Source organism: Chelonus insularis, unplaced genomic scaffold, assembly GCF_013357705.1.
Source record: "Chelonus insularis isolate UGA/USDA-ARS -01 unplaced genomic scaffold, ASM1335770v1 scaffold_362_pilon, whole genome shotgun sequence".
Classification (NCBI taxonomy): domain Eukaryota; kingdom Metazoa; phylum Arthropoda; class Insecta; order Hymenoptera; family Braconidae; genus Chelonus; species Chelonus insularis.
This window is the reverse complement of record NW_023276793.1, coordinates 911670-932064: the sequence shown is the minus strand read 5'-3', so window position 1 is coordinate 932064 and position 20395 is coordinate 911670. Positions and strand designations below refer to the sequence as shown.

At 27.6% G+C, this 20395-nt stretch overlaps 8 protein-coding genes across 10 annotated transcripts; 3 read left to right on the top strand and 5 right to left on the bottom strand.

Moving 5' to 3' along the window:
- Positions 1 to 245: 245 nt before the first annotated feature.
- Positions 246 to 1581, top strand: KdelR (ER lumen protein-retaining receptor). The gene is made up of 3 exons (XM_035094469.1): positions 246 to 702; positions 899 to 1088; positions 1166 to 1581. Exons 1-3 carry the CDS (start codon positions 612 to 614, stop codon positions 1521 to 1523), a joined length of 639 nt encoding a protein of 212 aa, XP_034950360.1. The 5' UTR covers positions 246 to 611; the 3' UTR covers positions 1524 to 1581.
- A 691-nt stretch (positions 1582 to 2272) lies between these two features.
- On the bottom strand, positions 2273 to 3674 carry DNApol-gamma35 (DNA polymerase subunit gamma-2, mitochondrial). The gene is made up of 2 exons (XM_035094468.1): positions 3095 to 3674; positions 2273 to 2729 (listed from the first exon to the last, which is right to left on the bottom strand). The coding sequence occupies exons 1-2, from the start codon at positions 3641 to 3643 to the stop codon at positions 2304 to 2306; spliced, it is 975 nt and encodes a 324-aa protein (XP_034950359.1). The 5' UTR covers positions 3644 to 3674; the 3' UTR covers positions 2273 to 2303.
- On the bottom strand, positions 3612 to 4235 carry GatC (glutamyl-tRNA(Gln) amidotransferase subunit C, mitochondrial). The gene has a single exon (XM_035094470.1). The coding sequence runs from the start codon at positions 4057 to 4059 to the stop codon at positions 3640 to 3642; it is 420 nt and encodes a 139-aa protein (XP_034950361.1). The 5' UTR covers positions 4060 to 4235; the 3' UTR covers positions 3612 to 3639.
- On the top strand, positions 3818 to 9345 carry LOC118073758 (tetratricopeptide repeat protein 37). The gene is made up of 14 exons (XM_035094463.1): positions 3818 to 3911; positions 4456 to 4790; positions 4857 to 5233; positions 5304 to 5722; positions 5804 to 6271; positions 6357 to 6514; positions 6589 to 6724; positions 6798 to 7165; positions 7249 to 7568; positions 7638 to 7934; positions 8016 to 8291; positions 8366 to 8752; positions 8820 to 9084; positions 9177 to 9345. The coding sequence occupies exons 2-14, from the start codon at positions 4465 to 4467 to the stop codon at positions 9307 to 9309; spliced, it is 3930 nt and encodes a 1309-aa protein (XP_034950354.1). The 5' UTR covers positions 3818 to 3911; positions 4456 to 4464; the 3' UTR covers positions 9310 to 9345.
- LOC118073759 (pentatricopeptide repeat-containing protein 2, mitochondrial-like) lies at positions 9312 to 11085 on the bottom strand. Of its 2 annotated transcripts, none has more exons than XM_035094464.1 (5): positions 10864 to 11085; positions 10248 to 10771; positions 9871 to 10161; positions 9683 to 9787; positions 9312 to 9614 (listed from the first exon to the last, which is right to left on the bottom strand). In XM_035094464.1, the coding sequence occupies exons 1-5, from the start codon at positions 10943 to 10945 to the stop codon at positions 9471 to 9473; spliced, it is 1146 nt and encodes a 381-aa protein (XP_034950355.1). In that variant the 5' UTR covers positions 10946 to 11085; the 3' UTR covers positions 9312 to 9470. The 2 variants fall into 2 exon arrangements, with proteins under 2 accessions (XP_034950355.1, XP_034950356.1); XM_035094465.1 differs by having other exon boundaries at positions 10650 to 10771.
- Positions 10863 to 13203, bottom strand: LOC118073760 (uncharacterized). Its single transcript, XM_035094467.1, has 6 exons — positions 12857 to 13203; positions 12241 to 12776; positions 11768 to 12055; positions 11600 to 11704; positions 11375 to 11502; positions 10863 to 11150 (listed from the first exon to the last, which is right to left on the bottom strand). Exons 1-5 carry the CDS (start codon positions 12936 to 12938, stop codon positions 11413 to 11415), a joined length of 1101 nt encoding a protein of 366 aa, XP_034950358.1. The 5' UTR covers positions 12939 to 13203; the 3' UTR covers positions 10863 to 11150; positions 11375 to 11412.
- Positions 13204 to 14975: 1772 nt separating this feature from the next.
- LOC118073687 (uncharacterized) lies at positions 14976 to 19155 on the top strand. 2 transcript variants are annotated; one of them, XM_035094346.1, is made up of 5 exons: positions 15022 to 15132; positions 15221 to 15442; positions 15626 to 16095; positions 16962 to 17736; positions 17821 to 19155. In XM_035094346.1, the coding sequence occupies exons 3-5, from the start codon at positions 15648 to 15650 to the stop codon at positions 18044 to 18046; spliced, it is 1449 nt and encodes a 482-aa protein (XP_034950237.1). In that variant the 5' UTR covers positions 15022 to 15132; positions 15221 to 15442; positions 15626 to 15647; the 3' UTR covers positions 18047 to 19155. The 2 variants fall into 2 exon arrangements, with proteins under 2 accessions (XP_034950236.1, XP_034950237.1); XM_035094345.1 differs by having other exon boundaries at positions 14976 to 15442.
- On the bottom strand, positions 19108 to 20194 carry LOC118073688 (ubiquitin-conjugating enzyme E2 T-like). Its single transcript, XM_035094347.1, has 2 exons — positions 19812 to 20194; positions 19108 to 19740 (listed from the first exon to the last, which is right to left on the bottom strand). The coding sequence occupies exons 1-2, from the start codon at positions 19843 to 19845 to the stop codon at positions 19268 to 19270; spliced, it is 507 nt and encodes a 168-aa protein (XP_034950238.1). The 5' UTR covers positions 19846 to 20194; the 3' UTR covers positions 19108 to 19267.
- Positions 20195 to 20395: the final 201 nt, after the last annotated feature.

Sequence of the window (20395 nt, the reverse complement as noted above, 5' to 3'; positions counted from 1 at the left end):
TTTATTATTTTGTCGCAAGTGGCTCTAGTATCGCTGTTAAAAAAATAATGAATCAAAAACAAGATACATATGTACAATAGCGGGAAACTTAAAATTCATTGTTAATTTGAAAATTTTAATTTATTTATCATGACAAATTGTTATACGACATTAATATGTATAGTTTATTTTTCACATAATAGCTTTTAAAGTTATCAGCAAAAATTAAAATCAATACATTAACGAAAAACTATGGAATAATTTTTTTTAAATTTTATTTATGTTCTTTATTGACTCTTATAATGTTACTTGAAGTATGAAATATATACAAGTGGTTTATTATTTAATTGCTCTTTTCTACACATACAAAAATGGAGCAAGCAAAATCAGAGAGGTTAGAATTATACTACACGAGTAAAAAACATATGCCACGTATACATAACTTACCAAGTGGCAAGCAGCCATTATTGTTGGATGCTTGTAGAGTGTGTAGAGTTTCTGATCTTTATTGGAGTCTACACAGCCACGTCATATTTAAGTGCCGTGTGTCTGTTTTCTGTTGATCGCGACGGGTTGGCTTTGCATCCCTCGCCTTAAATAATTCATTAAAGTCAACAATTTAAGTGGACATCATGAATATATTTCGTTTACTTGGTGATTTATCACATCTACTAGCAATCATTATCTTGCTTCTTAAGATATGGAATACAAGAAGTTGTGCCGGTAGGTGACCATACCATTATTTATCCTAAAATATATTCTATTCATTTATGTCTGTTTTCATAAAATCACCAAGTAACTTTTTATTATCTTTTTACGGAATCAAAACTATCACTATTCTGATCTTTAATAACCACAACTGCCATGCATTTCATTCACCTTTTATGAAAATTAATTGATTGACAGTTATAAATTGCAGGAATCAGTGGTAAATCTCAAATTCTGTTTGCCATTGTGTATACCACTAGATATTTGGATTTAGTGACTACTTATATATCGGCATATAATACATTTATGAAAATAGTTTTTATTGGTGCATCATTTACAACAGTTTTTCTAATGTATGTCAAGTTTAAAGCAACTTATGATCATAATCACGACTCATTCAGGTAACAATAATATTACAATACTTTAACTATTTTTTGCTTATTTTAAATTGATTAATTTCTTTTAATCTTTATTTCAGGATTGAATTTTTACTTTTACCAACTTTACTTCTAGCGGTATTTATCAACCACGAGTTTACCATTTTAGAGATTCTCTGGACGTTCAGTATTTATTTGGAATCAGTTGCAATTCTTCCACAGCTGTTTTTGGTATCGAAAACGGGTGAAGCTGAAAGTATCACCAGTCACTATCTGTTTGCACTTGGTTCATACAGAGCTTTGTATCTTCTGAATTGGGTTTATCGTTATTATGCTGAAGATCATTATGATTTAATCGCTATAATTGCTGGAATTGTCCAGACCGTTCTGTACTGTGACTTCTTTTATTTGTATATTACCAAAGTACTGAAAGGTAAAAAATTGCAGTTACCTGCTTAGCCATTTGATGAGTAATTGAAGTTTATTTTTTAATAAAAAAAAGCCTCTAAGTTGACAATTAGTCGTTTACGTGTTCAATGACCACAATCACATTGAGCAATGCAGTGAATATTGGCATAAATTTATGGAATTTTATACCAGAAGTCATAAAAATTGAGGTTAGAAATCTTTGGAGCGAGCGCACAAGTTTAAATCTAAGCAATTCTTAATAATAATGATCATTAGATTAAAAAATTCTATTATTTCCTTCGTTTCTCATGTAATAACATTTTTTGAAATGATTATTAACTTTTAAAGAAACATAAGAAACGAAAGAAATCAAAGATAAATATTTTTCATATAAGTCTTTGTTTTTTGAAGAGGAGAAAACATCTATATACTATTGGATTGCTAATCTTAATGCTTGTTTCTCGCTCAACATCACGTTTCATATCCGTGTAATTCTTTTTTTCTCCTCTTTATCATTCTATGTTTCTTTTGTAAATATTAAGGCAAAGTGAATATTTATTGTTCAATTCGTATACATCATTACCTAAAACGTGTACTTGTGAATGCCTCTTAAATTGACTAGCCTTTAAATATATAGATAATAAAATAAATTAAAAAATAATTGTAATCATGAATACATGAATGTATGTTTTTGCAAAATTATAACTATTAAGTTGTTATCATAGTACATTTTATTAATTAAACAATGACTAAATGAATTACTTATATATAATTATGATATTGATGAATTCAGTAAATAATTCATTCATATTAAATTTGTTTTATTTATTATTAATAACAACGAGACAACACGTATTTAGCTAAATCAGTTATATGAACTTGTTCAGCAAGAGTTGTCAGACGATTCCAAACATAAACAATACCGTTTTGTAAACTCATGTCGTCAACTGTCACCATTAAAGGCACATGAAATGTGTCCATTCCTTCCAATTTTGTTGTAACTACTGTTTCAACTCCTTTCCCTTTTAAATGATTATTCAAATATAATACCAGCCGTGCTCTATCTGAAACTTTTGAATCAGATTCATTTTCTGCCAAAGTTGGTACATACAATCCTATTTTAAATGGTGCCAATTTAGGATGAAGTTTCAATTGATGAGATGATGATCCTGAAGAATAAGCATCACAAAGTAACGCTAAACAACCCCAATCCAAAGATGCAATACATTCGACGATATGACTATTTTCTAGCTCATTCTGAAAATGTAGAATACAATTATTTTATAGCCAATGTATAGTGATTTTTAGCTAATATTATTTTTTTATTCCAATTTTAAAATTGAAAATTCGAAATTTCATATACCTATATGTATATAATTTTAAAAATTACGGTTGACAAATAAAAAATATGTCTATTGTGTATTATAATGTATTATCTTTAATAAACTTTAATTTTAGGAATCATAATAATAATCAACATAAAAATGATCGATTGTGATTTTTGTTACTTCGTAATAAATGATACAAAAGAAAATTTTATGCAGTAGGACAGTTAATTCAAGAATAAAAAGTATATTTTTGATACTGACAATAATTAACAGGTGTTAATAAAAACATTTAACCTGGGAATTCAATTTTTTGGCATCTTGCTGAAATGATATAGTCTCTACAATGATAGATCCGAAATCAAATTCTGCACTTATTTCAATCGTTTCTTTTTGTTTTGATGTTTTTTTTACTTCTGTAAACTGGAACCTTGCTGGTTCTCGAGAGAATTTTCTCCACCAAACTTTTCGCTCTCTCTGTTTCTTATGATACACATCCTTTCCTTCTGATGCATCAGTTATTACTATTATTTTACCAGTTCGATGAGAATTTATTTTCGGACAAGTTTTAATGAAATCAGTATTCCAAGTATTTTTGTTTTCTTCAAGAACCGCTATTCCTATAGGTTGTTCTGTTGCGCCTGAAGATGAAAGATTTTCCAAAGTTGCTAAAATTGTTTCTGACGATGATAAGAATACATTGTAGGGTGGCATAATAACACAATATCGAAACCAAAGTTCTTCTAAATTTCGGCGGAGTAATTTTCCTTGAGGACCAAATGAAAATCCTTTATCAAAATTTAAAAATGTTGTGCCTAGATCTTTCAGGATTTTATTAACAGTCATTGCTCAAGAGGAATATTTCTAGGTGGTGCTACAAAATATTCTTCTTCTGTAATTGTAGCGTTTTTTAATATTTTTTTACGACAATCGCCTTCTGTTACTTTATCTTCTCTTAATCGAAGATTTTCATTTTCTAATATATTGTACATAGGCTTGACTGAATCATTAACCCGAAGTGTTTTTAAAGGTTCAGTAAATTTAATTGCAGCTTCAAGTCTTTTGATTCCAGCTTCATCACCAAAACCCACTAGAGCTAGTCTTTCCAATTTAAGTATTGTCTTTTTATCTATTTTATTTTTTGCACTTTCTAAATTATTTTGTTGTATATTAAACGTTTTTTGATGTCTTAACTGAGATAAAATAATTTTCAATCCAGATTTTACAAGGATAAAATGATTAGTAAAACGGAGAAAATCCATTTATCTCACAGTTTAAAAATATATTTCATGTTATTAATTCTTTAATAGTTTTGGTTTTTAAAGTTATTTCATTCAATAATTCCTTTTAATTATCTACATAGTACTATATGATAATTAATTTTTATACTGATCTTATAGGTTATAGATTTACACACATGTATACACAAATATATGTATGTACACAAATATATCTTTACAGGTATTGTATAAGCACGCATGCGTTAACTTCGTATTCTGGAAAGCATTAGAAGAATTCAGAGTAAATCATATATATATATATATATATATATTTCACTATCTAAATTATAATATAATATGTCTAAGTGTATTTGAATTGTTTTATTTGGTTATGTTTTAATTGTTTTGTTAAATATAAAGTTACAAGTAATATTTTAGAAAAGAAACATGCCGAGTGATACAAAACAGATGCTAAAAGAAGCAAAAATTAATTTAAGAGACAAACAGCCGATGGAGGCCATGAAAAAATGTCAAACAATTTTAAAAAGTGATAAACAAAATTACATGGCGCTCGTATTGCTAGGAGTTGCTATGAAAGAAATTGATGATCATAAATCCCGAGCTCCTGCAGCTTTTAAAAAAGCCATTGAACTTCAACCTGATAATCCATTAGCATGGAAAGGAATTGTTTCTTATTATGAACTCCAGTCTGATAATAATGAGATGCAGAATGAATTAATACCGGCTTATTGTAAATTACTTGAATGTGATTGGTAATTAAATATTATTTCTGATATTTAATAAATCATAATCGATATAATTATTAAATTATTTTTTAGTGAACCGCAAAAATTTGTATATTATATTGATCAAATAACAAAATTATTAATTTCATCAGAAAATATAAATATGCTAGATCAAGTGATACAAGTGTTCTCAAAAATAAAGTCTGATGAAAAAAGGGATAATAACGATTTATCTAAAATAAATGAAGCACTATTTACAATTTTTTCAAATTTTTCACAAGCTCCAGAACAGTATACAGAGCTCTATGAACAAGTTTTATCTTCATTACTTGATAATGATTGCCCGAGTAAACAAATAGAATATTATAAAACGTATTTAAAGTTTCTTTTTTTAAAAAAAAAATTTTTAGAAGCGATTGCTATTGCTACTGAAATGTATAAAAAATATCCTCGAGAAATTTATCCGTTAGGTTTGTAAAACATGAGATTCTATTTATTAAAAATTTTTCAATATTATAATGAGTTTGTTTTAATTGCCAGAGGGAATTTGTCGAATTTATGCCGAGCAAAACATCATGTGTGAATTCAAATTTTCCGAAGATTTCCAAATAGAAGGGTTTTATAAAGTATTGTTTGAGCTTAATCCGAACAGTTATTTTGCATTTTTTGCTAAAGCTGTACACTGTTGGAAAAACAAAAATTTTATTGAAGCAAGAGATTTACTTCATCAAGTAATTCTTTTACACCCTAATTTATTTTATTGTCATGCTGCTCTTAGTGAAATCAATTCAAAATTATACTGTTGGTCACAAGCAGAAAATTCAGCAAAACAAGCTTTGAAAATAGTTAATAAAAATTCTACTGATATTCGCTATAAATTAGAATTATTATTAATTGAATCATTGGTAAAAAGTGACAATAAGGCCAAATGGAAAAAATCCGTGGAACTATGTTATCAAGTACATAATTTTGTTTTGTAATTAATAGAGTATGCAATATTTTAAATATACTAATAATACAATTATTATTTTATTGTTTAGCTACTCGAAAATAATGCTTCGGATCAATTGAAGATATTTTTGGCACGAGCTCAAGTACTCCTTAATGATAACGAAGTAATTTCATTATTAGAAGAACTAGAAAAAAATCCAAAAACGCGATTAGAAGCTGTAGAAATTCGTGCATTACATCTTATTAATAATGGCTCACTAGAAGAAGCCATTGATGTTCTTGGAACTGCTTTACAAACATCTGAAGCATGGAAACTACTTGGTAAAATTTACTGGTCTATGAATAATTATAGTCATAGTTTAATGGCATTTCTAAAAGCTATTCACGCTAATGCATATAATTGGGAATGCCTTGTTTACCTTGGTCATTATTATCGAGAGCATGGAAATGATTTAGAAAAATCAAGAAAATGTTATCAAAAGGCTTTAAGAATTAATCCTGATTCTGAAGAAGCAGGTGCGGGATTAAGTACTGCTTATCGGCTCTTAAAAAATACCGTAAATCCATTTTATTTGAATAATTTTTTTGATATTAAATTTGAATATCGAGAAATAAAACTCCAACTTTTTGAAATACTTTTAGGAAGCTAACGTTCAAATGTTACATCAAATAACCAACATTGAAGGTGGGGGTCCAAAATGGGCTTGGCTACAACTTGGTCTTCAACAATTAGATCAAGGAAATATGGAACAAGCCATTAAATCACTTCGTTTTGTTATCAGAACAGATCCCAATGACAAGTAATATTTGTTTTTTTTTTTTTAAATCAATCTTTTATTCGTAATATTTGCCTAACTAGACGATTTGAATACAGTCATTGCTGGGAGTCATTAGGCGATGCTTATTGGGCACGAGGGGCGCACACATCAGCTTTGAAATCCTATCAACGAGCTCTAGAGTTATCCCCTGGTTCTCTTTACCCTATGATTCAGCTTGCTAACATTCAATTGGTAAACAAAAACGAAATAAAAATACAGTAAATAAATTTTTTCAGTAAGTTAGAAATAAATATAAAAATTGCAGGCTCTTGGACGACATGAACAAGCAAAAGAAGCTTTTATGCAAGTTCTATCCCAAGAACAGCGTTATATTCCGGCTTTAAAAGGCTTAGCAGAAACATGTTTAGGTTTAGCGAAAGAAAATTCGCGTAATCAATTGTTAGGTAGAGCAAGGAGACATTGTCAGCAAGCAGCAGATTGTCTTACTGATGCTATTATTGAGAACTGTAATTTATCATGTTTGTGGAAATTACTAGGAGATACTTGTTATCGAGTAGCTACGTTACCAGATAAATATAGTTCCATTAAAGTTGCTGCTGGTTTAATGAAGATTGTTGATAGTAAAGAACAGATTGAAATTCATAGAAATGAACTTTTTACTCTTGCAACAAGGTAATTATATATATATCATTTGAATTATTCAATTATTATTTAATAAAATTCAGATCATAAAGAATTTAACTCTTTTATTATAGATGTTATTGTCGTTCTCTAAATCTTACCACTGATTCTGCATTATTATGGCATGATTTAGCGTGCTGTTATTATTCACAGCTCCATTTTGATTGTTCAGCTGATCGTAAAGTAATAGCGCAAAAAAGTTTTGAAGCTGCAAAGCAAGCTATTAAACTTTGTCCGACTAATTGGAGTTATTGGAATATTTTAGGAGTTATTTGTATGACAGAAGAGATAAAAAATTATGCTCTTGCTCAACATTGCTGGGTTATGGCTATCGATAGAGAATCTAACAATGCAATTGTTTGGACAAATTTAGGAACTCTCTATTTGTATTTAGGTATGGTGTTATATACACAAATTTTTTTAATGAAAAAAAGAAATTAATTAAAAGGTTATTGATAATTAGGAGATCCTTATAAGGCAAACGAAGCATTTTCTCGAGCTCAACGTTTCGATCCAGACTATCAAAATAGTTGGATCGGTCAAGCTTTAATTGCTGAATCAGTTCAAAATAAAGAAGCAATGGATCTTTTTCGTCATGCAACACAACTTGGGTATCATCCTCAAGCAGCTGTTGGTTATGCACACTGGGTCCTAACAACGGTTTTAGATCGTGAAGCTAAAAAAGATCCACTGTATAATTACGTTATTGAGAATATGCATGCAATACCTGTAGCAACAGATGCTATGACGTGGTTTACTGGTAAAAATTATTTCAGGAAATAAAATAGATGTTTTGTTATTTACTGCTGTTAAAAATGATTAATTTAACATTTAATTTTAGAAAGAGAACCGCATGTAATTTTTGGACGAAACGCTTTAGGGCTTTTATTAGAGCGTCAGAAATTGTTGAAACCTGCAATTCGAGAATTCAAAGCAGCTTTAGAATTCTCACATAAACAAGATGTAAACTCAGATGATCAAATAGATAAACTTAAAGTCAATTTGGCTCGAGTTTTAGTACAGCTAGGGGATTATGATGAGGCTGTTGAAATATATGAAAATATAAAAGTTCCAAATTTTAATACACATTGTCAACGAGCTTTGGCTTTATTTAAAGGTATCTTTTCGAATTTTTGATCAATTGACTTATAATTAAATATTTTTTTCTAACAATCGAACGTTAATTGCTAGCTACCAAATATGAGGAATCATATGAAGCCTATAATGCAGCGTTAAATTGTTTAGAAGAAGTTGGATCTGATACAGCACACGTGCTTTGTGCCATGGCATCGATGGCTTATATGTTCCAAGATATAGATGATGTAAAAACCCTCCTCTTTCAATGTATTCAAATTCAACCACCAATTGTGTCTGGACTTCTTGCTGCTGCTGCTCTTGGTCTCCTTCACGATGACTCAAATCTCACAACATTAGTTCTTCAAGAATTGAAACCTTACAAAAATGATTGTAATTATAGGCGTCACATTGCTCTTCTTTCTGCCTATTTACATCTTTTACATGAAGAAGATGCTTCTAGTGCAATTCGTGTTATTTCAAAAGCAATTCATCGATATCCAGGTAATTAATTTCACAATTTTTTATTATTAATTTAATAAGATGTTAAATTTCTTAAAATTCTTTTTAGATGATGCTGGTTTATGGATTGGTCTCGTAAGAATTTTGCTTGAAACAGATTCACGTCATTTTGGACATTGTGCTCAAAAAGCTTTGTATCTTGGACGGAAGAATTCAACCATTGCTGCAGCACAAGTTGCATGTATATCATCTCTTGGACAACTAATAGATGATCCTCAAAATCGAAAGGGATTGTACTCTGTACAAAAAACAATATATTCCTTCCCTGGAAGTGTTGAAAGTTGGGCTAATCTAATTGTCGCACTTTTATCAAGGTGAAGATTTGAATAATAAGTGTTATTATTGAATTTTGATAGATGATATCAAACTGTTTATATAACATGAAAAATGATTTTATTTATTCTAGAGTTAATTCAACATCATCAATAAATGCTGAATGGGTGTCTTCATTAATTTCTATAATCCGTAATGAATGGAAAAAAACTAAAATAATGGATGATTGGTTACAGGCAAATGATGAAATGACTTCCAAGTCATAACGCCGTGTTAACAATTTAATTGAATGAAGAAAGCGACATATTTTTTTATTATGTATTTTAAAGAATGTAAAAATGATTTGTATTATTCAAACTTGAATAAATTTTGAAATGTGTTTCCGTAAACATTCAATACTATATGATTTAATACAAACAAATTTTTATCAATTATTATGTTTGATATATGATTTTGGACCCCAATTGTCCGATTCATCATCATAGTCTGCTAATTGTGATTTTAATAATCGTGACTTTTTTTTATCTTTAGGTTGTAGTTCAATTGGCATTGTAAGATGTTCGTCTAACGTCTAAAAATTACAATGAACATTAAAAATAATATTAAAAAAATTTAATTTAATTAATTTTTAAAAAGTACCAGGTCTGAAATGTATCCTCCAAATTGAAGTTTTTCCAATAATTGCAGCAATTCTGGATTTGGTTCAAGATTTCCATTTTTGAATGTTTCTTGTATTTTAGGTATCTGGACAAATAAAAATTTTTATAAAATTAAAAGGCAATTTAAAAGTATAATCATGGAACAAGGACCAATTTAATTGAACTTACCACATCTTTATACAGTTGATTATTTTTTGCTTCATGTTGAAGAATAAATTTAAATTCTACAAAAATGTTTTCCAATCTACCTAATTCAGCCAGAGCTATGAGTCGAAGGCTTTTAACACTGATGTAGTTTTGATTGGAAAATTGAGATAGAATTTCAAGAGTTATATGAGGAGCTTTTTGGTTTAAAGATAAAGCACCAATAGCACTAACTATTTTTTTCAAAGGAGTATTTCCTTTATTTATTATTTCTCTATATATGTTCAAGCCATATTCAAAACTTTCTGGTGTATTCTGAAAATATAATTCAATTTATTTTATAATTGAAATCACTGGTAAGAATTAATGGTTCAGTTTAATGTTACTTTTGAAATATTTACCTCTTTATAGCATGATAACATTATAATTATAGCTACTAGTTTTGGATGAACTGAGTTATTGAGTAAAAGTTTTATTTTATTATAAACCTCTCGTACTTGGTTGTATTTTTTATTTTCATATAATAAATCTTCTAACAAAATAAACGTGGTTATTTGATTAAAAAATGCGTCTGTGTTAGGATTCATAAATAGTTCGAAAGCAACATCAGGCTGATTCAAATAATGAAGTGCTCGCATAATAATTGGGCCTGATCTGATTACTCCAAAACGAAAATCGCTGTTTTGACTATTATATTTTAAAATAAGATTAGAAAGTACGGCTAGTTCTTCCGGTGTATTATTAATCATGTAGCCAAAATTTTTCAAATCTTCTGAAAATACCATTGAATTTTCATTATTTACTATATCTGACATTTTTTTTCGAAATCCATCTGCGCCTGAACCATACTTCACGAGAACACGCTCTCTTGTAATTTTATATTCGTCTATACCCAATCCCGATGCAGTGTAAAGGGTTTTTGTTCCTGTAATTTTGAAAAAATAATTACATTGTGTATGCCATTCTTCTACATAGAAGTCAACATGCGTTTAGTTATAGGTTAAAAACTGTAATTACCACTAGAAATTATTGGTTTCTTAATGTTATTGTTTAAAACACTTAGACCTAGTCTGGTAAACATTTTTATTCTATTCGACATGACTGCTAGCCACTACTAATTAATCTTTAACCATTAATCTTTTTATAAAATTATTTCAATCACTACACCCGATTCTACACATATACACATATGTATATGTATTTCGAACCGACTCTTTGATACATATGTGTATGTATAAATATCAAAGTATACCACGTGAATGGAAATACTTGTCAGCATTCAAATGTTAGAATTTTTACACCATCTGAAATTGAATTTGTAGATTAAAAATTATATTATTTTGCTTTAAAGTTTAGTTACTTTGAATAATTAATTTCTGATTAAATTATTTGACCGTAAAATTTCCTTCTACACAGATAAAAATAAGACTCCATCAAATTTTCAAAGGAATAAAAATACTAGTATAATTTTTAATACAAATAAAATAGTTTATTTAACTTATTATTATTATATATTACCCATACATACATAATCATAAAATTTCATTCAATCTTTTGAAATGTTTTTTATATTCTATTGAGTTGTTGAAAATTTTTAGGAAAACGAACTGATACTTGTTCCTTTTTTATAGGTGATAACAAGTAACGATCAAATATCTAAAACAATTGATGATATTATTACGTTAACAAAGTTTCAGTATATTTAAAATAAAAAATTTATAAATTAATTGTTAAAAGTGTAATAATAGCATACCGATTTTTGAACATAACCATTATTGATTAGGTCACATAAAAGCTGTGAAATCTTTGATGTATTATCAGCACCAACGCGTTCAATAGCATCTTTTATTTTAGGTACCTAGATGAAACAAAATTTTTATAAAATTTTATATTTATTATATTACAAACACCATGAACTTACGATTTCTTCAGATAAACATTGTAATTCTGGATTCGAAGTATTTTTAATGAACTCAAGGTGTTTTTCAACACCATCTAATTTATTTAAATCAGCCAAAGCCATAATTTCTATACATATATGATTTATGTTTACAATTTTATGTAATTCCATTAACCTCAGAGTAACTTCAGGAGATTTTTGATTTAATGCTAATATTCCTAATGCTGCAATTACTTTGGTTACAGAGATATTCTTTTGAATTAAATTTTCATAAAACTTTAAACCATATTCCAAGCTTTCTTGTGTATTCTGTGAAAAATCCAATTTACAGAGAAGCAAAAAAATAAAATTTACTTTGTTACTCTAAAATGAATCTTAATAAACGAAAAATAATTTAATTTAATTAGATCCAATATTTGTAGTTTTATCAATTGTTATATAAATTATTTAACAAATTTTTTTTACTTTGTACTTCGAAGAAAAAATAGTTTTACCTCTTTATAACATGATACTGCAATAAGCGTGCTCACGGAATTTGTAAAAGAATAATTCACAGCCATCGAATCAATGATTCTATCATAGGCTTGTCGAACTTCTCGGAATTTTTTAGATTCAAATAGTAGATCCAATAAAATAAGTTGTGTTAAAGGGAAATGAAAAATATTATCATATTGCGGATTCATAGAAATTTTTAAAGCCAAATTAGTTCCTTTTACATGATGTAAAGTCATCATAATATGTGATCCAAGGTGTGCTAATTGATTACTATCGGTTGAATTGTTTTGTTTAGAGATTTTATGAACCATTTTATCAAGTAAATTTATGTCTTTTGGGTTTTTAGTGATGATACAACAAGTAGCATGTATATCATTTAAATTGACGATACTTTTTTCATCAGCTACTAATTTACCCATTTTAATCTTAAATAACGTTGAATTTGATTTTTGAAACATTTCGTATACTACTCTTCTTGAGCGAACATATTTATCTAAATGTAATGCTCCTTCAGTATAAAGTGTTCTTGATATTCCTGAATAATATAGAAAAACTGAAATAATTATTCTTTAAAATAAAAAAATACAATTAAATTGGGTTAGAATTCATAGTTACCATACAACATTGCGTGTTTCTGAATATTATCAATGGCAATATTTAGGAACATATTAGAAAAACATTTTTTCATATTTGCCATGGTTATTAATCGTTATTAACATTTTTTTAATAAATTTTTGTATCAATGTTACTGCAAAAATCTTTGCACGGTTATGTTGCTTTGTTAAATTATAATATATTGATAATATATTTTATTTATTTATAATTAACAATCAATTTATAAATGATGACTTTATATACTTTTGTTTCAAAAATTTATTGAATAACTTCAATGTTTTTGGAACTTTTTTCTATTTAGAAGCTTGGTAAATCTGCAGTATCTACAACTACTATACTATATATACACTTACTACACATGGACAATTCATAATGAGAATTTTATTATGTATTTGAATACAGTAGAGGGGCTGTGTTAAAGACCAATCGTGTAAACCGATCTTTTTTGAACTGAAATAAACTATATTTCAATTTTAAAAAAAAAATGTCATCTAAATATCTTTTTATTCGACATAAACAATACAGTTTTTATTTAAACTCACTATGCTGTGGTAATACTCCAGAAGTGAGAAAGAACGAGTACATACGAATTTTTAACAAAATATTTCTACTAACTTTTGAAAGGCACTGTACATTTGAAATTCTTTTTTTTATTGTCAAGTTAAAATATTTAACTTTATACTTGTCAAGTATCATTTTAAATATTTTCTTAAAATTATTGTACATCATAGATATTTGATTTTAAAGAATAAAATTTCAATAAAATTAATGCGAAAAATTCTTCTAAACTTCAATATTAAAGTTAATATTTATTATTTTTATAAAACAATTAACATATATTAATTATAAGATACTTTAGTTTCAAAAAAGTTAAACATCTATTACTAAGGTCTAAATTCTAAAGACATTGTAATTGTATATTCTCTTAATAATTAAAATTTTGAATATTTAATGACATGTAATTCTTTTACAGTATAAGATTTATGTTTATTTCAAGAAAATTTTTAATTATACTATTCTAAATATACCTAGATGCATGTTTAGGTCAAAATATTTTCATTCTGTCTCTTACTCATTAGTGCACAATAACATAGGGACTTCAAAAACTGTCATATTTTGGCTCCAAAAGCACTATTAAAGCAGACCATTGTTGTCTGCTGTTGTTCACATAGCTTTACAGACATTAAATTATAATTGTTTTCTTAGAAGTAGTTGAAAATCCCTAATTTGAAATATTCCATTTAACAAAATTGAATAATAATCTTCCTGGCTTTCATTTTTCTTATAATATTAAAAATTTATTAATTGAAGCTAAAACAATAATATTTACTCTATAACCGAAAATATTTTTATTACCGATCAAAAATCATATAAATTATCTAATTAATGGAATAAACTGTATATAGGTTCAGTGTTAATTAAAAATTGCATTTGAATAGAATACAATTTAAGAGGAGTTCCAAGCTAATGAGTCATCTGAATAGAGTTTACACATATAATTTACATAAAATAAAGGGACACGTAATCGTTATTATTGTATTATTGACTTCGGTAATTATACTGTAAAAAATGTAAGAGTTGCAAAATATCAACTCATATTTTCTTTGTATTTAATTTTCTTTTTATTTGTGAAACAATTCTAAATATGTCTGAATATTTTTAATATTTTAAAAAGTGATGATTTTCGTAGATATTACTTTATTATGAATAAAGTTAATGCACAGAAAGTATTGACTTAAACGTTAAATGTTAAAACTAAAGTAATTTAAAAAAAAAAATCCTTTTTTTCGAATCCAACCTAAAACTTCCCGAGGAACAGTTATCATTCGAAAGACAAAAAAAAAATTTAATGGCAGGTGCAACAAATCAGCAGGAAGAACGTGACTTTCATTTTTATGCGTACTAAAGTTCACCTGACCATACTGAAATTAAATCAAATCATTAGATAATACAGTAATGTCACAAAAATAATAAATATATTAATATGTAACAGTTGAATTAACAAACAGAATATAAAATGGGATCAGAAGAAAATTTAGATTATTTAAGCCAATTTTAGAGCTTTTCATAGGATGTATGGGTTTATCTTTTTCGTTACAGTTCGTAATAGAAAGAGAAAACCAATCGATCCAGGAGGTATACATAGTGGCGCAGAAGCCAGTGAGTTTACTAAGGGCCTGGACATTGAAAAGAAGAGGGGATAATCACTCAGTGAAATATTTACTTATGATCCTCATCGTTTTTTGAAGTTACTTTAGTTGACATTTTGCTTAGCTGTTGGTTGCATAGTAGTTGTAGTTGTATTATTAATTACTATCGTCTGTGTTATTGACAGTTTTTATAGAACATTTTTCATTATTTAAGGGAGTGTGAGTGTTGGTGTCATATATGTGCTCTTTCGATCATCATTTTAACGGATTTTTCTGAGAGTTTTTTTTGTTTACATTCATCATTTATTTCATCAATTTTATCATCATTATTCAGTCTCGAAAATTATTTAAATAATTATTAATAAAACATGAGACGATTTTAAACAAAAAAGAAAAAATATCTACCATTTATTAGGAATAACTTTTGATCAAAAAGGTAATTAAACATTGTGTCATATTCAAAATCTTATCATCTATCAATACTAACATTCAATATTAACGAAAAATAAATTTAATGCAACTTTAAAAATTTTATTAAATATTCTGTAACTCAAAAATTTAATTCTGGATGTATTGTATTATTTAAAATAACTAATGCTAGTTTTTATGTTATTGACAGAAAATAAAATAAATATACAATCATGGCTGGAGACAGAGTGGAACTTTGTGGATTTCTTGATGCCAAATTACCTGGAAATTTAATTCGCAAAAGGCCTTTTTCTTCATGGAAAGCATGGCGTCGTCATTGGTGTACTGTTCGTAAATTAGGGCCTGGTTTAGGTGTTGAAGTTCAGCTTGAACGTGGAATTAATATTGAAGGGATGATTGAACGTCGAGATTCAATAAAAATATCATCAGATTCAATCATTTGTCGAACTGAGTCAAGAACTAAACTATATGCTTTTGGAATCTTTCCTCCTAAAGAAAGAAAACCTCTTCTTTATTTGAGTGGGATATCTGAATCTGAAACACAGAGATGGATGGCTAATTTGAGACAGCTTTTAAGACCTAGAAGACATCGATTTATAGAAGGAACATTCAATATTTCTATGGTCGATAACAGTCATTCAAGAACTGCTGGTCTTACAGGTAGACTTGCTACATCATATTATTTTCTGTAAATTTATTTTTATTTTACTTTTTATTCATTTACTCGTAGCGATTATTTGTTTTTGATAAATTGATTTTATTTGTAGTTCTTTTCGAAAGTAGTGAAGGAATTATTTATTAATTGTCTTCCATTTTTACTATAGTATTATCACAAATTATCTTAATTTATCAGTAAATTATTAAAAAATTAATCGAATAAAAAATTAAATTTATTATATAAGCTTACATTGAATGAGTGAATTCTGCATAAAATTCCAAAATGGATGGTATTGTTGAATATAAATTGCTTTTTTAATTTTTTTTTCTATTGTATTATATTTTTTGCTATTTGTACTATATTATTATAAAAATAGAATATCTTGAAAGTATTAGTTTATGGAGTTTGTAGCTATCTCATCGAGTGATCTAAAAGAAGTTTTACTCTCTATAACACTAAATGTAAATTGTTTTTTTCTATCTTTTTTATTCTAATATTAAATAATTCCGCATTCTGAACATGTATATACTGTAATTAATTATTTAATACAACTAAAGACTACGGAACGTCTATAAAGTTGACTATCAATTACGATAATTACTCTGAATATTTAATAACTCTTCCATGTATCATGAAAGAATCATTAACGTATGTAGTATTTTTTCCCCTTCTAAAACAAAATAAGTAATATATTTTCAGAAAACTCCACATGGTCAAAAATATAGCAAGAAATTCAGCATTATGCAATATTATTGATCAAATAAATAATGTATAGAACATTTATAAATATAGAGAATTGTCTTATTACTATTTATGAAATCTAATTTTAACACAAATATGTAAATTGATTTTAAATTTTAATTTTCAGGATTGTATGGAGACTTGGTAGCCAGTCGTTGTGGAGTATTTATTAAAGATGTTCATACAGGGAATATAGTTCAGAATTTAGAATGGAATGAAATGAATCAATTTCATTTGACTTCAATCGGTCATCCGGATGATGTTAAAAGAATTTGTGTGATCCATACAACAAAACATTTTCGAAGTGGTATAGGTCAACTTCACATCTTTTGTATAAATGCTCAACAGCTATTACAAAACCTCGTTACCCAGGGACGAGAGCCACGACACAAAAATGAAGTTTTGCGACCATTAAGTCTAAGCGAAGGAGACTTAAGAATTTCTGATAATGAGACGTCTGAAAATTTGTCCGTAATTAAAAATAAAGTCGTCTCAACTCTTGCACATGCTGGTCTTGATTTGCTGTATCTCTCGAAAAATGAATGTAGTATGAGAAAAGATATTGTTAAAAGTGGTGATCAATTAGAGAAAATGACTGATAACACATTAACTCGTTATACACGAGCTATTGATAATGTTTATGAAACCGAACCTGCTAACTTTTCGAACATCAGCTCAAGTTTGGAAGAATTAGAAGAACCGTTACCTAAACGAATGTCAAACATTTCTTTAGCTTCAGGAATTTATGAAGAAATTATCGATAACTTTAGCATTAATAAATCTAGAATTCCCTCACATTTATATGAAAATTTACATGATTTTATAATTAATGCTAATAAACAAATTCCACCACCATTACCTCCACGAGTGCGTTGCATTTCAGAATCAACTAGGAACGGAAGGTATGTTTCAAAAAAAAAAAATGAATTATTTAAATGAAATTCTCTGTTAAATAGTTTACTTATATTATTATTAAATATTTTTAGCATCAGTGATATCGAGCTGGACTCAGAAGGTGACTCAAGATCAGTAGTATCAAGTACGCAAGAGGAAATAACACCAATTTCTGATGAAAAAAATTCTCTCGATCTCCATTTTCAAATAGAAAATTCAGATTATGTTCCTATGTCTCCGAGGCTTCAAGATATAGTTATGGAGACAAGAGAAAAACCGAATTCATGTGAAGAACAAATTTATATGATAATGCGATAAAACGCACAATAATTTTTTTTTGAATTATTTATTTAGCTAGCTACTTTGTTATGTTTGATCAAATTAATAAATTAATTTCAATGGAATAGGAAAAATTTATAGATAAAATAATAGGTTGAACGCTATTACTTTTTGCAAATATTTAGGCAATAATTTCCAATTTACGGTGCCAATAATTTATTTTAATTGAATGTTTATAAAAATTATTAAAATTTTCATCTAGTGTATATGGTGCAACTTAGTGAATTGATAAAACATTAATTGAATTAAAAATTCTAAACATATCTGTAGAAGTACTTATTCATGTTAAAGTTATTTTGATGGATCTTTAAAAAATACGCAAGATATTAACTTGCCCTACGTGTTCAAGAGTTTTCATATCATTCAGGAATTAAAGTACAAATTTGTCGATTATTCATTTATTATTTTTAAATCTATCACTAAGTCGGTTTACTAATGATTGTAACTGTCGAAAGAATTTTTATATATATATACGAAAATTACTATAACATATAATTTAAAAACTAAACGTCTTTATTATGACAAACTTAATATTCTACTACTAAAACTAATCACTGCCTTTTTATGTGTACCTGCAAATAGGTTCACATTTAATTAATTCAATAATAAATGACAAATATTAGTTTTAAGCAACGATTATTATATCTAACTCAAGCTCTAATGAAATATTAAAAAGTTAAGTTATTGTATTATTAGTATAATTATACGATTTTTAAATACTTTATTAAGATCTCTTGAAAAATGAAAACCCCATTTCGATACGACTGTATTATTAATGAAAGAAATAGATGTATATCTTTTTTTTGTTTATTAGGGATTGTTGTGCTTGTACATTGTAAATTTATATCTTGTTTTATGAGTACTGAGAAAAATGTGAACACTTTAAGAATGATGTCTACACTTGTGATAAAAATAATAAATTAATAGAATTCACATGCTTTTTTATGAAATTAAATAATTTCTAGAAAAATAAATTCTCCCATTTTTTATATATTTGCTATTTATTATAAATTGAATATAAAAATTGGAATGAACTTTAATTAATTGACAATTTTTTTTAATACCACAATATATCTTACATTATGAGATTCTCGGCATTACTTAATTATAATGAATGTATTTAAAGTAAGAAATATGGTTTTTTGTTGCATAATAAAATTGAGATAATACTGGATAAAAATTATAAAACCTCTATATTGTCTAATTGGCATATTCTTGTGTATGTTTACGCGCCTTTTTTTCAAATTCACACTTCTCAAAACGATATTCATTAGCAATATTAGGCATGACTGGATCATCAGGATTTGGATGGCTTAAAAGTAATTGTACAGCAACAAAAATATTCTCTAATGTCAATGTTGGATTCCATCCACCTTTTGGAGGCATTTTTAATAAATCCATACAAATTCTGCCTGACGTATCAATGTTAGGATGATAAACAGGTGTTATAAACTTAATTCTTGGTGGTTCGAAAGGATAAGAATCTTCAATTTTTACATCAAGCTTAAATAATCCACCTTCGTATGGACTGTCTTTAGGCCCCATGATTGTAGTAATTAAATGATTTAAATTATCATCTTTTTGATAACATGCAATCCCTTCAGGTGGAGTTTTAGTTAAGCTCATCAATTCTCTTTTTAGTCTGTTGTTTTCTCTCTGCATACTAATATTTTCTGAAATTTCGTATATTTTTTTTTAGTACATACGTGTTTACTTTTTATTTATAAAATAATAAGCTTACTACCTAAGAAATACAGATGTTTATCCAATGTTTTCATCTACATCCGTGCAAATGTCATTAACAATACTTGAATTGTAACCATTTGCATGTAATATTTGTGAAAAAAAAAACACTTTGAATCGCACTTATGTTTATAACTAAATCGTTTCTTTTCTGTAAAAGATCAATTCTATTGGAAATTATAGTCGAACTGAGAAAAAAGTTCCTTAGTTGCTTCGATGCTTTCGGGCTCTCAACCACTGATTTCTTACCCTTTCTACCACGTTTTTCGCTACTGCGCGAGCGTACAAGAGCACATGAGGAACTCTCTTCTCAGTTCGACTATACTGTTGTTTGGTATATAATAGACAAAAACATAAATTTTATCTTATCTTGTTTCGCAAATCAATTTAGAGGTCACTGCAACGATTGTCTGATTGTATTATTTTGCCATTTTAAAAATATTAACATAATAGGTTTTTATGTACTTTAAACTATAATAATAAATCGAAAGTTTAATATTAATCAAATTGATAATAAATCTTTCGTTATTAACTTTGATATGAGCCCGAAATATTTTGAGAAAAGAGACTTTATAAAAATTTTTT